Source organism: Notechis scutatus, chromosome 2, assembly GCF_049901735.1.
Source record: "Notechis scutatus isolate UNSWTSFEM ecotype Mainland chromosome 2, rNotScu1.2, whole genome shotgun sequence".
Lineage (NCBI taxonomy): Eukaryota > Metazoa > Chordata > Lepidosauria > Squamata > Elapidae > Notechis > Notechis scutatus.
In genome coordinates this window covers 14,090,409-14,105,607 of record NC_142010.1, presented here as the reverse complement: position 1 = coordinate 14,105,607, position 15,199 = coordinate 14,090,409, and the positions used below count along the sequence as shown (strand labels likewise).

Below are 15,199 nucleotides of genomic sequence, written 5' to 3'. Positions count from 1 at the left end.
TGCATTCCCCTAAGGAGACAGCTCATAATTCCTAAGTAACTATCCATTTACCATAGACTGGCTGGGACAGCACAGTGTGTGTAAGGAGGAATGTGTGTCAAGCAGGAGGGTTTTTCTTGGACTTTTGAGCTGGGTGGGGCAGAACAAGCTGAAGCACCAATGGGAATTCTCCCTGCTGAAGCATCATTGGTGTCCGGGCAGATCCTTTGTGACTTTACCTAAAGTGGGAGGAGGATGTTCGGGGACAGGGAACGAAGCTGAAAGTGGGGATCCCTTCAGTCTTGGGGCCTGCAGCTCAAGAGGGGTTCATGGCAGGCCGAGAAGGGACCCTCCATTTCTTTGCTCTCTTCACGATTCTCAGCTACACTTTCCTTTGCACGGAGGGATGGACTAGATGTCCGCTTAGGTTCCCAAACTGCCCGCCCCCTGGTCTTCCTCAGAAAGGGGCCTCCGATTTTTTTCTAGCTAACTCGGGGGAGGGTCCATGAAAGGGGGACTGGGGGTGGGGGGGGACGCTTGGCTGAGGAGAAGGGAGAGAGGAGGGAGGGGCTACTCCAGGGGGAGGGCCTCGTAAAGGGATGGCAAACCTTGTAGGGACCGAAGGGCCCAAACTGTCCCCCAAACCCCCTTATTTCTCACAAAGGGCCAATGGGGCCATTTAACACACAACTCAGGAACGACGGGAGGGTAGAGCAGGAACCTCTGAAGGGCCATCCGGCGATTCCATCCTCCCTCCCTCTCTCTCTCCCCCCTTCCTCCCTTCCCTCCTCCCTTCCCTCCTCCCTTTAATCCTGTATATTATGGTTCTTTATTGTTCATATTTATTAAAGAATGCCGTGTAGCTTAGAAGCTCTCAGGAAAAATAACCGCAGCTGTTCTTTGTGGCTAAAGCTGTCCTCGGCTGTCATTTACACACACACACACACACACACACACTCCCTCCCTCTCTCCCTCCCCCTCCCTCACAGCCCTTCAGCAACGAGGGTCCCCCCCTTCCTCCCCACCTCCCCACTTCGAACCAGGCGAGGGAAGGAAGCCGGGAGGGGGGGAGTCTGGGGGGAGGGAAGGAGAGACCCAGGCGGATCCTTCTCGGAAGAGCCTCCTGCCCAGATTGCAACCCCCGACCCTCCCACGAACAGACCCCCCCTCCCCACTTTTGGGTCTCTGGACCGCTGGGCTTTTCTTTCTCCCATTGATTGGGGGAAAGAATTGGAGGTTTTGGGGGGGGTCTCCGCCTCCCCCAAAAGAAAAGCCAGCCGGGCTTCTCCTCCAAGCTCCTCTCCCCTCCCCTCACTCAACCCCACTTCGGGACAGAGGGGACCCGCTGGGAACACGTGTTGGGGCCATGTCGGAGCGCGCCTTCTGACCCTCCGGCGCTCGGCCCGCCACTCTCCCTGCTCCTCCAGGCCGGGCTTGCTGAGGAGGGGAGGGAGCAGCCCTGATGCCTCCCCTCTGCCCGCCCCCTGGACCCCCATCGCTGCCCAGCTGCCTGGAAGAGGCGGCGCATTTCTAAGATGGCTGGAGGGGCCCAAAAGTGCCCCGTTGCCAGAGCCGGCCCAGGCCCCTCCGCCCTCCGGCCCGCCAAGGGGTCGCACTTCCTCCCGCCGCCCCCTTCTTTTTCTCGGTCCCGCCGATGTGGGAGGAGGGAGGCCAGGCTTGGGGGAGCCTCCCCTGCCAGAGCCGCCCCCGCTCTTCCATCCCCGGCCTCTTTGCTGGCGGCCGCAGCTCAGGTCCCGCCACGGAGGCTTCGCTCCCGTCCTGAGGCTTCAGCCATCGCCCCCGCCATGCAGAGGACGAGAGGGCCACGGGGAGCTGCCGCAGAGCGGGGAAAGAGCCGCATGGGACTCCGGGGCCACCGGTGGCCGACACCCATCCTGGGCAATTAGAATCTGGGTCCCGAAAAGGGAGGGAGGGAGGGGGCCTTGGGTGCCAAAACAGGGTAGGACCCTCCGGCTGTGAGTGAGAGAAATGGCTGAAATGGCGGGGTGAGTGTAGGGGGTCTCAGGTGCCCCCAATGTCTCTCCACAAGCGCTCAGGGAGGACCCTGCCTGCTGGCATTCTGCTCCTCCAAAGGGGGCTTGAGGGGAAGCAGAGCAAGGGGGCCTCTGAGCAGGAGGGGGGTCCAGCCCCTTCCCCTCCCTGGATCTGGCGACCCTTCTCCTGAACCAGTTCTGGCCTCGGACCCCCCCCCCCCAAAGTTGCCGGGATGGTGGATCCAGAGGCAGTAGAGGGAGGAGCCTCCTATGGGGGCAGGAAAGAGGAAGAGGAAGGAAGGAAGGATTCCAGGGTTTTCCTACATCTGAAGTTTATTCTTTTTATTATTATTATTCATATGTAAACATTTTGAATACAGTGTATTGTCAGGGCATTTCATTTACAAAAGAAAAGAGAAGGAAAAAAATAGCAACATATATGCTAATAATAGTAATGGTACAACAGAATAATTTTAACCAAACATATCTTTATGTCAGCTTATTTATAATTGTGGTAATTATATTGGCATACTTATAAACCATCTTTATGTTTAATTCATACATAGCAATCATCTTTCTACCTCTTATCTCCAACCAAGAAGTTTATTCTTTCATAGCAAAGCGAAGGGAAGTGACTCGGAGGAAGAATAATGTAGATGAAGCTGCTGTGGGTTCAAAACCAGGAGAGATGTAGGGGCTAGAGTGACAGGTCAGCCCAGCATCCCTGGGGACAGTCTAGATGGTCTCCACCCTTCCCTCCCAAGAAAGAGCAGCCCTGAAAGGAAGCTGGAGGGGGGGGTCTCAGCAGGAGAAGGTCCAGGCTTCCATCCTCCTCCTCCCCCCATCCTGCCACCTTCACCTCCATTTCTCAGAGGTTGCAAACAGGACAAAGAGTCATCAGCTACTAAAGAAAAAAAAATTCCTTTTGCATCGGAGAGCAGGATTAATTCATGAGGGCCAAAGAAAAAGAGAAGGGGAAGAAAATTAGAATATAAAGAGAAACCCTACTTCAACCAATCCACCATCACCCAAGACGAGGCACGCACACCACCAATTACCTCAATTCAAACTACAATTGGCCTTAAATGCAAGCTACTAAATGCAAGAAGCCTTGTGAATAAAATACCTAAATTTCTCCTCTTACTAAATATGGCTAAATTCAACATCGTATTTGTCTGTGAAACATGGCTCAACACATCTCTCCCTTACTCCATTACCATAGTAAGAGACTATCATGTTTACCAATCAGATCGTGAAATTCGTAGAGGAGTTGGTGTTGCTATCTTCTATAAAAAGTCCTTACGTCTAAAAAACATCCAAGTTACCCAAGAGCTTGCTATTCCTGAGACCATTATCTGTGAACCGACCTTAAACATCACATTTCGATTCTTACTATGTTACAGAGCCCGATTATGACATAGAACATGTAAACGAGCTAAATACACTACTAACATGAGCAGCATCCTGCCCACACACTTTTTCTTGGTGACTTCAATCTACCTCATATTAACTGGACCCTTAACAAATGTACATCTGAACCCACACATGCAACCTTCTACAATGCAGTAACAAATCTGGGGCTAGAACAACTAGTAACCAACAATACTAGGCTTAACAACTGCCTCGGTCTCATCTTCTGCAATAGTTTGAATTCAATTTATGGAATACAAATAAAAGAACTCTTTTCCAACAGTGACCACAACATGATTGACTTTGGTCTCAACATATGTTCACACAAAAATCATCACAACAACAAAATCCCCAATTATAACTTTAAAAAAGGCAACTATGATCTTATAATCAGCAATCTCTCATCCCTTGATTGGCAATTTCTATTCACTTGATGCAATACTGTTGAAGACCATTACAACATATTCTTATTAGAAATCAAAAGAGCCATCAAACTATATGTACCAATAACTCCAAAAACCAGGAAAAACAGATTACCCATAACAATAAGGAAGCTTCAATCCAAAAAGAGATCACTTTGGTGAAAAAACGAATCTGGTCACGTTGCCAACTTCAAAAGCCGATACAAAAATCTATGCCACCAGATAAAAACTGAATGCACTAATTATCACATTAAACAAGAGGAAAACCTTCTACGCACCAATTCCACCCGCGCTTTCTATAATTTTGTAAACAACAAACTAAAAGACTCAAGGTCCATCCCACCCCTGAAAGGACCTAATGGTAAAGACTACAACGACGACCCTATTAAAGCCAACCTCTTTAACACATTCTTCGGATCAGTATTTGTAAACAGCAATGGATCAAGCCCAGTACTTCCTAGTCCAACCACAGACAATGATCTAATACATATCGATTTTACAGAAGACAATGTTGAAAAAGCACTACTCAATCTAAAACCATCTCTATCCATTGGATCAGATGGAATATATGCTTACTTTTTAAAAAAGCTATCCACTGCCATAGCCAAACTTCTAAGCATAATCTTTGAAAAATCTTTCAGGACCAGCTCCTTGCCAAAACTATGGTCACAAGCCACAGCCATCCCCATCTTCAAAAAGGGAGACCCCAGCCTAGTTGAAAATTACAGACCAATCTCCTTATGCTGCATCACCTGTAAAGTCATGGAATCAATTACTAACCAATCCATTATCCTACACTTAGAGACAAACAACCTACTCTCTAATAAACCATTTCAGAAAAAACTATCCTGTAATCTGCAACTCTTACACTGCAAAAACATATGGACTACACAAATCGATCAGGGCAAAGGAATAGACGCAATCTACATAGACTTCTGTAAAGCCTTTGATTCAGTGGTACACGACAAACTACTCCTAAAACTAAAATACATTCATCAAGAGACGACAATCAGAAGGTACGACACTTAATGATAGTCATAGGGTGCAATAAGCAATTAAATCATACTGGGAAACAGTCCATATAAATGTTAAGGATACAAGCGACATTGGGGTCACTGCCCCCCCGAATTTTCTACCTTTGGCTCCCTTCCTGACAAAAGGGGTTGCCGGAAGGCCGGTTGCACCCCTGGCGCTGTGGGGTTTTCTGACCCACCGCAAATAGTAGGTCGGTGTTTGGTTGAAGAAGGGCTGTCGCTGATCTGAATGTGTGTGTGGGGGGGGGGATTTAAAAGGTGGGGAAAGCGGGAATCCCTGGCTGAGAATCGTGAAGGGAGCTAAGAAAGTGGAGGGTCCCTTCTAGAACTGCCATGAACTCCCCTCCTTGAGCTGCAGCCCCCAAAGACTGAAGGGATCCCCCCTCCCACTTTCACTTTCGCTCTCTGCGCTGTACTCTCCCTCCTCCTTCAGCTGAAGTCACAAAGGACTCTGCCCGGAGACCGATGACGCTCCAGCAGGAAGAATTCCCATTGGTGCTGCAGCTCGTTCTGGCCCCTCCCAGCTCCAAAGTCAAATAACGCTTCCTCGCCTCAATTTAGAGCCCCGATTCCTCCTCTGGGGCTGTAAGCATCTGGCCGGAACACCCCATTCCTCCGCCCCCCCACTTCACTTCGCGTATGAAAATTCCTGCCGTGGGAAGAGTTTCTGGGCTGGAGGAGAAGGGGGAGGGGCACCCCGCAGCTGGGAAGACTTGGGAGTCACAGACACCCCCAATCCGAAGGGAATCCTCAGCTGAACCAGGAAAAGGCGGAGAGGATCTGCAGGGATCCCTCCTAGCCCAGCAGGATCCTCTTCCCAGCCCCTCCCCCCTTCCCGGGGGAATCCTCCTCTCGGCTCTCTCGGGAAAGACGCCGCTTCTCTTCACGGGAGAAAAACGCCTTTTCCCTCCTTGAAACACGCGTCTCCCTTGCTCTGAACGTCTGGATGAACCCACTTCTTCCGATTTTCTTCCCCCCCTCGACCCCTCATGTCCAGGACCCGCCCTCTTTCTGTGGGTGAGGAATCCGGGTCCCCCTTTTCCTCAGGGCCCCGAGGGAAGATCCCGGAATCCAGGTGAGCCGTTTCTCCTCCGCTTCCTTCTCCTTTCTTCGGAAAACGTCCACCTCTTTGCCATCATTGCCAGGTATTTCTCTCTTTCAACAGAGAAAAACATCAAGTAAAGTTTCGGAAGAAATTTTGCCAGTAGAAAAGTGCGGATATATTGTGGAATCCGGATGAACTTTTTCCCCAGGAATTTGGATATTTCGTCTGCGGAACAGGAAGCACCCCTTTAAAAAAGGCTCCTTTTGGTTATTTTTTTATGAAGATTCCCATGGAATGAAATAGAAAATAAAGGTCGGGAAATGGGAAAGAGAAGGGGGGAAGTGTAGAAAAAAGGGGAAAAGTTTATTTTCAAGGAAGCAGAATACAAAGTGAAATTTCAGCCTCAATTCTTCCCTCTACTGTTCATTCTTAGTAAATTTGGTACATTTCTATAAAAAGCAATCCTAATCAGCAAATCCTATAGAGAAGGTTTCCCTTCCTTCTGCCTCAAGCACAAAGTCCAGAAGTGGTTTCCAGGTAGAAACACAGCTGGATCTTTTCTTTTCTCTGGTCAAAATAGCTCATCTCACCCTCCCAGCCCACTCCCTCATTTCTTCCGTCCATCCACCTTCAATCTTGGGGATGGAGGTATATTTCCAGTTTTACATATTAAAAATTCCTATTTGTACTAGCTTGTACAGTAATAAAGCTCCAATTTTTTATTTAAAGTTCTTTATCCAGTAATCCTAAAAGGTCAATCTCTGGTTTTCAACAGATGCAGAGAGATAAATCACATTTATGCAATAAAAAAATCATAGGAAGGAGATGAAAAAGACTCTCCCCTCCCCTCCAAGATAAGCAGGGATCAGCACCAGACAAACAGGCAGAAAACAATCCTCCAATCAAGGAACCATCCAGGAGGGAACCACACAATCTCTGGCAGGGCATCTAAACAGGCAGCCAATCCCCTCTCTCTTTTGCACTGAGGATGTTACCTAGCTGGATAATGAAACGTCTCCAAGCGAACCAAGCACCGAGGGCCCCAATGACCCCAGTTTAACCCAACCTCCAGATATTCTCTTCTGTGGACCACATCTTCTTTCAAATCCCATCTTCCTCAACTGATCCCAAGGTTTGTCCATTTCCCTCACCTTCTCCCCCCTCTCCCAATCTCGATCAACTGGATTCTTTGTGATTCACGACATCCACCTGCTACAAGCAGCTTCTCCTTCCTCCCCTCTGAACCCCCAGAAAATGTCAGTTCCCTCTTGTGTGTGGGACAGAGCACATTCCACCTTCTGCTGAGCATCCAAAATTCAGGGATGGAGGGAATTTATCTGACCCAGTTACCTAGTTGGTTAATTCAATGTCTCCAAGGAAATAACCAAGCTCAGAAGCCCCCAAGGACCCCAGAGTTGAACTAAGCTCCAGATAATCTCTCCTGTTGCACTAGGATAGGATAGAATTCTTTATTGGCCAAGTGTGATTGGACACACAAGGAATTTGTCTTTGGAGCATAAGCTCTCAGTGTACATAAAGAAAAAAATACATGTATCAACAATCACAAGATACAACACTTGGTGATAGTCACAGGTTACTAATAAGCAATCAAATCATACTAGGGACCAAATAAAACAATATAAATTGCAAAGATACGAGCAACATGGTTATAGTCATAAGTGGGAAGAGATGGGTAATAGGAAGGATGGGAAGAACTTACAAAGGCTTTATAAAACGGTACTAATACTTCACATGATTTTGATTCTATGCCTGTTTATACAATCAAGGATTATATTAGCTTGTTTGGCTGCTGCTGCACACACTTGTCTTAGGTTTAAGTGATCATCCATTCAGACTCCCAAGGTCGCTCTCAGTTACTGTTTTTGAGCCAGGTTTCCTGTAATGTTTTTCCTGCCCAGGTATAAAATCTTACTTTTCTCCACATTAAGTTTCAATTTGTTGGATTCAACCTTGTCTCATTTGGATTATTATACATACAAATTTATAGAGACCTATAGAGGTCAGTGGTTAGAATGTAGTACTACAGGCTAATTGTCCATAGCCAGGAGTTCAATCCTGACCAGCTCATGGTTTATTGAGTCTTTCATCCTTCTGAGGTCCCTAAAATGAGGACCCAGATTGCTGGGGACCATATACTGACTTTGTAAACTGCTAGAGGGTGGTAAAGCATTGTGGAATGGTATATAAGTCTAAATGGATTGCTATTGCTATCTCCGGAGCATGAGAAGATGACCATTCCAAGAAAAACTATTCCCACATTGCATGCATTTATTTTATTTTATTTGAGTATATATTTTATTTTTATTCATAAACATTTTCAATACAGTGTATTGTCAGGGCATATCATTTAAAAAAAGCAAAAGAAAAAACAAACAAATATCAACATATATATAGTAACAATAATGATAGTGTAACAAAATAATTTTAACTGAATTTCTTTTATTAGATAACTTAAGAGTTCTGTTAATTATATTAACATGTTTCTAATTGTCAACCCTCTCTGTATTTAACTCTTACATAACAATCATCTTTCTTCACCTAATTTCTAATGGGAAATAAGATTTCATCTATGAGCAAAGGTCTTTCCACATTCCGTGCATTTAAATGGTTTCTCTCCTGTGTGCATCTTTTTGCGTCTTTTAAGATCACTGCCATGAGTAAATGTCTTTCCACACTCTATGCATCTATACGGCTTTTCCCCTGTGTGGATCCTCTTATGGGAAATAAGATGACCTCTTTGAGGGAAGTTCTTTCCACACTCCATGCATTTAAAAGGCTTCTCCCCTGAGTGGATCCTTTTATGGATAGTAAGTGTACTGCTATGAGCAAAGGTCTTTTCACACTCCATGCATTTATACGGCTTCTCCCCTGTGTGGATCCTCTTATGGGAAATAAGATTACCTCTTTGAGCAAACGTCTTTCCACACTCCATGCATTTAAATGGATTCTCTCCTGTATGGAGGTTTTTGTGCATTTTAAGGCTACTGCTCCGAGTAAAGGTCTTTCCACACTCCATGCATTTAAATGGTTTCTCTCCTGTGTGGATCTTTTTGTGCCTTTTAAGATCACTGTCCTTAGCAAAGTTCTTTCCACACTCTATGCATTTAAAAGGCTTCTCTCCCGAGTGGATCCTTTTATGGATAGTAAGTGTACTTCTATGAGCAAAGGTCTTTCCACACTCCAGGCATTTAAATGGTTTCTCCCCTGTATGGAGCGTTTTGTGGCTTTTAAGGCTCCTGCTCCAAGCAAAGGTCTTTCCACATTCCATGCATTTATACGGCTTTGCCACCGTGTGGATCATCTTATGGGAAATAAGATGACCTCTTTGAGCAAAGCTCTTTCCACACTCCATGCACTTATACGGCTTGTCCCCAGTGTGGATCATCTTATGGGAAATAAGATTACCTCTTTGAGCAAAGCTCTTTCCACATACCATGCATTTAAAAGGCTTCTCTCCTGAGTGGATCCTTTTATGGATAGTAAATGTACTGCTATGAGCAAAGGTCTTTCCACACTCCATGCATTTAAATGGATTCTCTCCTGTATGGATCTTTTTGTGGCTTCTAAGTCCACTGCTCACAGTAAACGTCTTTCCACACTCCATGCATTTATACGGCTTCTCCCCTGTGTGAATCCTTTTATGGATAGTAAATTGCCTGCTTGTTCTAAAACATTTTCCACATTCCAAACATTTATAAGGCTTCTCTTTTGTGTCAATCACTTTTTGAGATGTAAGGAAATTATTCCCAAGAGAAAGAATGAATGTCCCATTGTAATTTTGTCCGTTGTGTCTTCTTATAGAACCTTCTCCTTTGTTCTGGGTTAAATAGTGTTCATTTACTTGTACTTTAGCTTTGATTAGCTTCACACTTTTCCCAGTATATTTTTTCCTTATTTTCTCTTCTTGGGCAAGAAAGTCTTGCATTGGAGCATCACTGGCAGATAAGCTTTCCTGAGTCCAATTCTTTGACTGGTTTGTCTCATGACTTTCTAATTCCACTTGAATTCCAAACTTCTCTGTTCCATCTTTAGCACTGATCACTTGGAACAGTTCACAGGAATCTTGATTCCCCTGCCCATTATTACCTTCAAAGCAAAAGGGAAATAAAAATGAAAATAATGTCTATAGTAAAGAAAAACATATTTAATTATACATATATTAACAGCAGCTAGAATTGTATTTGCTCAAAATTGGAAAAATGAAAAGGTTCCAATGGAGGAGGTGATTAAGAAAATATTGGAATGTGAAGAAATGAGTAGATTAACATTGGCAATTAGAGAACAAGAAGAAATGGAATACTATATGATATGGGATTTATTTTATAAATGGTTGGAATATAAAGTGTAGATATTAAATGATAGTTATAATGACATATAATGTTGAATAGATTGTAATATGAATGTAAACTTAGTAAGAAATGTATACAAAATATTAATATGTGCATAAGATATATGTACCCAGTCGACACACTGTGTAACTGAAAGATGGAGTTGTTTTTTAAAAAAATAAAAATAAAAAACTTAAATAAAAAAGAAATATAAAATGATAACAAGGTTTGAGAAAAAAATCAAAGTTGGAAAGTCCATTGAAATTCCTTCTGAATTTCTCCAAAAAGACAATTAGGTTATATGTTTGCATGCCTATAGGCATGTGATATGATTTCTATATTCATGAGTCACGAAAGCTCTGAAAATATCTAGAAAACATCTCTTTCTTTATAATTATCTATATATATGTAAATCTGACTCAGTCAGTTTTGAGTTAAGGAATAAGCAGGGCAAGCATCCAAGGAGGAATTAGGAGAAAACTTAAGATTTATTGGGGTGGGTTACTTTCAGCAGAGACTGTGAGAAATGAAACCATTTTGAAACAAGCTCCTTCTTCCTTGGTGTATCTTGGAGCAGCTGCTCCACAGAGTCTGTTTGTCTGGACCCCCATTTGTCCTGTTCCTCGATCCCAGCGATGAGATTTTGGAGATAAATCCCTTGCTGAAGCCTCCCATTGCCTTGTAAACACTCTTTGTGCTGAGACTGGAAAGGTTGGGATGCTTCAAGAATGGCTATTTCGCTGCCCCAAAGTCTCATTGGCTTGGAAGGGCTCTTTGGCCGGATCTGGTACAATTCGCAGAGAATGGAGGTCTAAAGTACTTTAGTGCTAGATCACACAAGACCAGTAGTGCAAGATCTCAGGCTCCTAATCTCGTGTGATCTCGCACTGCAGTATTTTAGGCCTGAGTTCTTTTAAAAATGGAGGACTTCACGAGGTCCAGTTAAAAAGTCTTTGAAAATGAAGAGGGGACTGGGTCTCAAGGACTAGGAGGAGGGCTAGTCATAACTTGGAACAGTTGCTAACTGGACTGTTGTAACTCGGGGATTACCTGTACCCTAGGATGCTCTGAGTCACACTGCATGGAACCTTTGTTCTTGAATTGGATTGGGAGAATGCTCTTCCATGGCCTCAGAGTGAAAGTTCTGTTCTCACACAGTTTTGCAGGTTTCAGAGGACAAATGACAACAAACTCCTCACGCAGGACCTCAAGAGGACACATGAAAGCAAACCTCTTTCTTTTCAGCCTCCACAGACAAGTTCAAATAGAAATGGAAAATACAGGTGAGAAATGGCACAGAAAGCATCTTAAGCGAAGAGACATTGACACTTTCCCTCCTTGGAGCATGACAAGGCCAGATCATTTCCTTCTCCCTCCCACAATACAATATCTGATCAGTGGTATTTTAATAAAAACTAATTATAATCTGTCTTTTTGATTGGGGAGTAGAAAACTCTTACCCAGAGAGACCACGCTCCTATGGTTTTCAAGCATGACTTCCAAATGCAGCGCTTTCTGGTCAGGATCCAGCTGAGACCATTCCTCCTCAGAGAAATACACAGCCACCTCCTCGAAGGACACCAGACCCTCCTGGACATGGAAAAAGGAACAGAACAGCAGGATTCACAAGGTCTGTTCATCTTCATCACTGATTTAGAAAAGAGGATAGAAGGGGAACTCATCAAATTTGCAGACAAGACCAAATTGACAGGAATACCAACACTCCAGAAAATAAGCTTGAGATATAGAAGGATCGACAGATTGGGCCTCATCTAACAAAATGAAATCAACAGTGAGAAATGTAAGGTTCTATGTTGAAGAAAGAAAAACTAAATGCACTGGTGATACCTGGCTGAAGAGTAGTAAGTGCAAAAGGGTTCTCTGAGTCCTAGTGGACAACCACTTAAACATGAGTCAGCACGATGCTTCAGTTGCCAAAAAAAAAAAAAAAAAAAACCCAACAGAATCATAGGCTCCATTAAGGGATAGAATCAAGGTGACGTGAAGTGTTAGTACCACTTTATAAGGCCTTGGTAAGACCACACTTGGAATATTGCATCCAATTTTGTTTGCCAGATGTAAAAAAGATCTTGAGACTCTAGAAAGAGGGCAGAGAAGAGCAACAACAATTATTAGTGGACTGGAGGCTAAAACATATAAAGAATGGTTGCTGGAATTGTGTATATCTAGTTTCATGAAAAGGGGGACTAGAGTGTGGCATGATAGTAGTGTTCCAAGAAGCAATGGATAGAAACTATTCAAGGAGAGAACCAACTTACAAGTAAAGAGAAATTTCCTGACAGAGAGAACAATTAATCAGTGGAATGACTTCCCTCCAGAAACTGTGGTGCTCCAACATTGGAGGTGTTTATGAAGAAATTGGACAGCCATTTATCTGAAATGTTATAGGGCTTCCTGTCTGAGCAGGGGATTGGACTAGAAGACCTCCATGATCCCTACCAACTCTGTTATTCTATTCCATTGTTCCCAAATTCCCAAAGCAGAGATATGCACTAAGCTGTGCATCACAGAAGTCCTAATTTTAGCTGACAAAATGGGCAAATCTGAAAATTGCTTTCACTGAAGAAATATTTGGGGAAGTTTTATCAAGCTCATTGATTCTGTAAAACCTTCAGTGCCTATCAGTAAAGTAATCCCACTTCTGGATCAACTGATCTATCGCTCTGTCTATCATTGATTGATCTAGTAATCTGAAAGGAAGAAAGCAAAGGGGAGAATATTCCCTGGGAAAGTCATTTCTCAGCCTTTGCAAAGAGGAAATGTTTGATTCTCCTAATCAAGGCGAAAATCAGAGGATTGGAAATTATTTTCTAGATCAAGGTCCCATAATTACAGGCTCAACATGGCCACTCCCTTCGGATTTTAATAGTCTGCTTTATTTTTTAATACAATTTGTTTATTTTTGAACTACTGGTTATAAATAACCAGTAATGTTAAAATGGTAATGTGGCAATGTATTTATTTTTCATTAGCCTTGCACAATTCCGAGTCAAATAATTTTTTTAAAAAGGTCTCTAACAGTTCCTGCCACTGTGATATGTTTATTCCTATTTCTTGAATGACCTTTAAAAATGGCTTCTTGTAAACTCAAAGTTGGAGGAGAACCTAGCAGAGCAAGATAAGACAAGTCTGACAGCAACTTGAACCTGCTATTCTGCTTTCCATGTTGTGGAAAAACACAAATATAATCCAGGCCAAACAAAGGGGGTGGGGGGGAATAGAAGGAGAAAGCGCTCTGCACACTCCCTTCCCTTCCTTGAAGGGAGAATAGAAATCTAATATCTTTTCCCTTTCTTACTTGATTTGGAGGTTCAACCACTGTTTGATCTCCGTCATAAAAACCAGAAAGCTTCATTTGTTGTTTCTCTGTAAGGAATAAATAATTTAAAATACATAATTAACAAAAGAGAAGGTATTCTATAGAAGAGAAGAGAGAGGGAAGGTAAGACAGATGGATAATCGGAGGATCTTCCATTACCTCCTGAGGTGTCCTGACTTGGATCTTCCCAAGGAATCCTCCCGAAAAATAGCTCCTGAGGGGGATTTGATGGGTTCTTCTTTCCCTCAGGGTCTCTGATCTCCACACTGCAGAACTTCAAATAGGAGGAGGAAAGAAAGAAGTAGAATTAATGTATGTCACACGACATAAAGTGGATTCTTCTATTCGGAACACAACCTCAAAGCCCCCAATAACCATCCGTGTGGCTGGGTGAGAAAACAGTGGAACAATGTCCTACAAGAACTGGAGAATTGCCTCATATTATGAACATGGAAGAAGTTTGGGAAGGAGGGGTGAAGCATTCAAGCACTCCCTCTATTTATTCCCTTATGAACTCCCTAAAGTCTCCCACCTGCCACTGGAGATGCTTCTTCTGCTCCTCCGCCTGGCTCAGGAGGAAGCCTTCCGCCAGGGCCACCGCCTGGGAGCTGCTCTCTGCTCCACACTCCCGCACCCAGCCCTCCATCTCTGGGGGCAGGAGAGTCAGAAGCCGCTCCAGAACCACCAGGTCCAGCATCTGGGCTTTGCTGTGCTTTCCTGGTCTCAGCCATCGCCTGCACAAGTCATGGAGTCGGCTGCAAAGTTCTCGGGGACCCTCAGCCTCCTGGTATTGGATGGAGGTCCAGTGTGGAACTTCTGAAGGGAGGAGGGTCCTCTCCTGCAGGACCTTCTGCCCGGTTCTGGTCCAGCTCTCCCCACAGCTCCCAGGCTGAAGAGTTGTGAGGCCTTTTCCGCTCCCCTCCTTGGCCAAAGAGGGTGTCTCCATCCTTCCTCTCTCCGGCAGAGCAGCTTGAAAGGGCTCCAGGGACTCTGTGGCGTCTCTGGAAACTCTTCCTTCATGGGACCATTTCTGGGGCTGCAGGACGGATCCCTGCTGGTCCTTCCGCTTCCTTCCTTCCTTCCTTCCTTCCCACCCAGAGGAAATCCTGGCTTGCAAAGGCTGCCGAGGGATCCGAGGTTCCAGATCTGGGAGAAAAACCAACGCCCAGGATCAGAAAGGGGGATTCAGCCCCTGAATACCTTTCCCCCAACTTGCCCAATAGGCTCCTCCCAGCGCAGGGCTGGAAAGCTGGTGAGGCCGCCGCTCCCCTGCTTCTCTCCCCCTCCGTAGACAGGATCGGGCCCTCGGAAAGCCTGGTGCGAATCCTGCTTCCTCTTCCTCCTCGCCTGGCTTTCCTCCTTCCCGGCTGGGCCTCCGCCAGACACCCCCTCCCTTCCCCCGCTTCGCATGGAGAGGGCGGCTGGGGAGCATGGGACCCGGGAAGAGCCCCCCCTCACCCGGAACATCTCGACGTCTCCCCGCCAGACTCTCCCGTATCTCTCCGCCTCCTGCGGCGCCCCAGGGGTTGAAGAGAGCGAGTGCGACGTCCTAGAGAGGCAAGGCTCAGTGATGTCACTTCCTTCACCGCCTCCTCCTCCTCCTCCGGGAAGGCAGGCGTGAACTTC

The 15,199-nt window shown here is 45.1% G+C and overlaps 1 protein-coding gene and 2 pseudogenes across 4 annotated transcripts in view; 2 read left to right on the top strand and 1 right to left on the bottom strand.

Annotated features, from left to right (window-relative positions):
- The window catches only part of LOC113427945 (DLA class II histocompatibility antigen, DR-1 beta chain-like), a 318,237-nt pseudogene that overhangs the window by 50,051 nt on the left and 252,987 nt on the right, over window positions 1-15,199 (top strand). The gene's annotated exons all lie outside the window — the stretch shown is intronic.
- LOC148131794 (uncharacterized) overlaps window positions 1-15,199 on the top strand; it is a 31,579-nt pseudogene that overhangs the window by 7,504 nt on the left and 8,876 nt on the right. The window lies entirely within an intron of this gene.
- Window positions 8,154-15,135, bottom strand: LOC113428383 (uncharacterized). 2 transcript variants are annotated; one of them, XM_087953486.1, is made up of 6 exons: window positions 15,032-15,135; window positions 14,106-14,719; window positions 13,733-13,847; window positions 13,553-13,620; window positions 11,694-11,823; window positions 8,154-9,991 (listed from the first exon to the last, which is right to left on the bottom strand). In XM_087953486.1, exons 2-6 carry the CDS (start codon window positions 14,517-14,519, stop codon window positions 8,469-8,471), a joined length of 2,250 nt encoding a protein of 749 aa, XP_087809612.1. In that variant the 5' UTR covers window positions 14,520-14,719; window positions 15,032-15,135; the 3' UTR covers window positions 8,154-8,468. The 2 variants fall into 2 exon arrangements, with proteins under 2 accessions (XP_087809612.1, XP_087809613.1); XM_087953487.1 differs by lacking the exon at window positions 15,032-15,135 and having other exon boundaries at window positions 14,106-14,809.

What these genes read in the sequence shown, in the direction of transcription:
- LOC113428383 (XM_087953486.1), bottom strand. Translation starts at nt 14,519, where the DNA reads ATGGAGACACCCTCTTTGGCCAAGGAGGGGAGCGGAAAAGGCCTCACA. An exon ending in TGGTTGAACCTCCAAATCAA is followed by an intron (nt 11,824 to 13,552) that starts GTAAGAAAGGGA and finishes TTCCATGTCCAG; the next exon opens with GAGGGTCTGGTGTCCTTCGA. An exon ending in TAGGAGCGTGGTCTCTCTGG is followed by an intron (nt 9,992 to 11,693) that starts GTAAGAGTTTTC and finishes TTTGCTTTGAAG; the next exon opens with GTAATAATGGGCAGGGGAAT.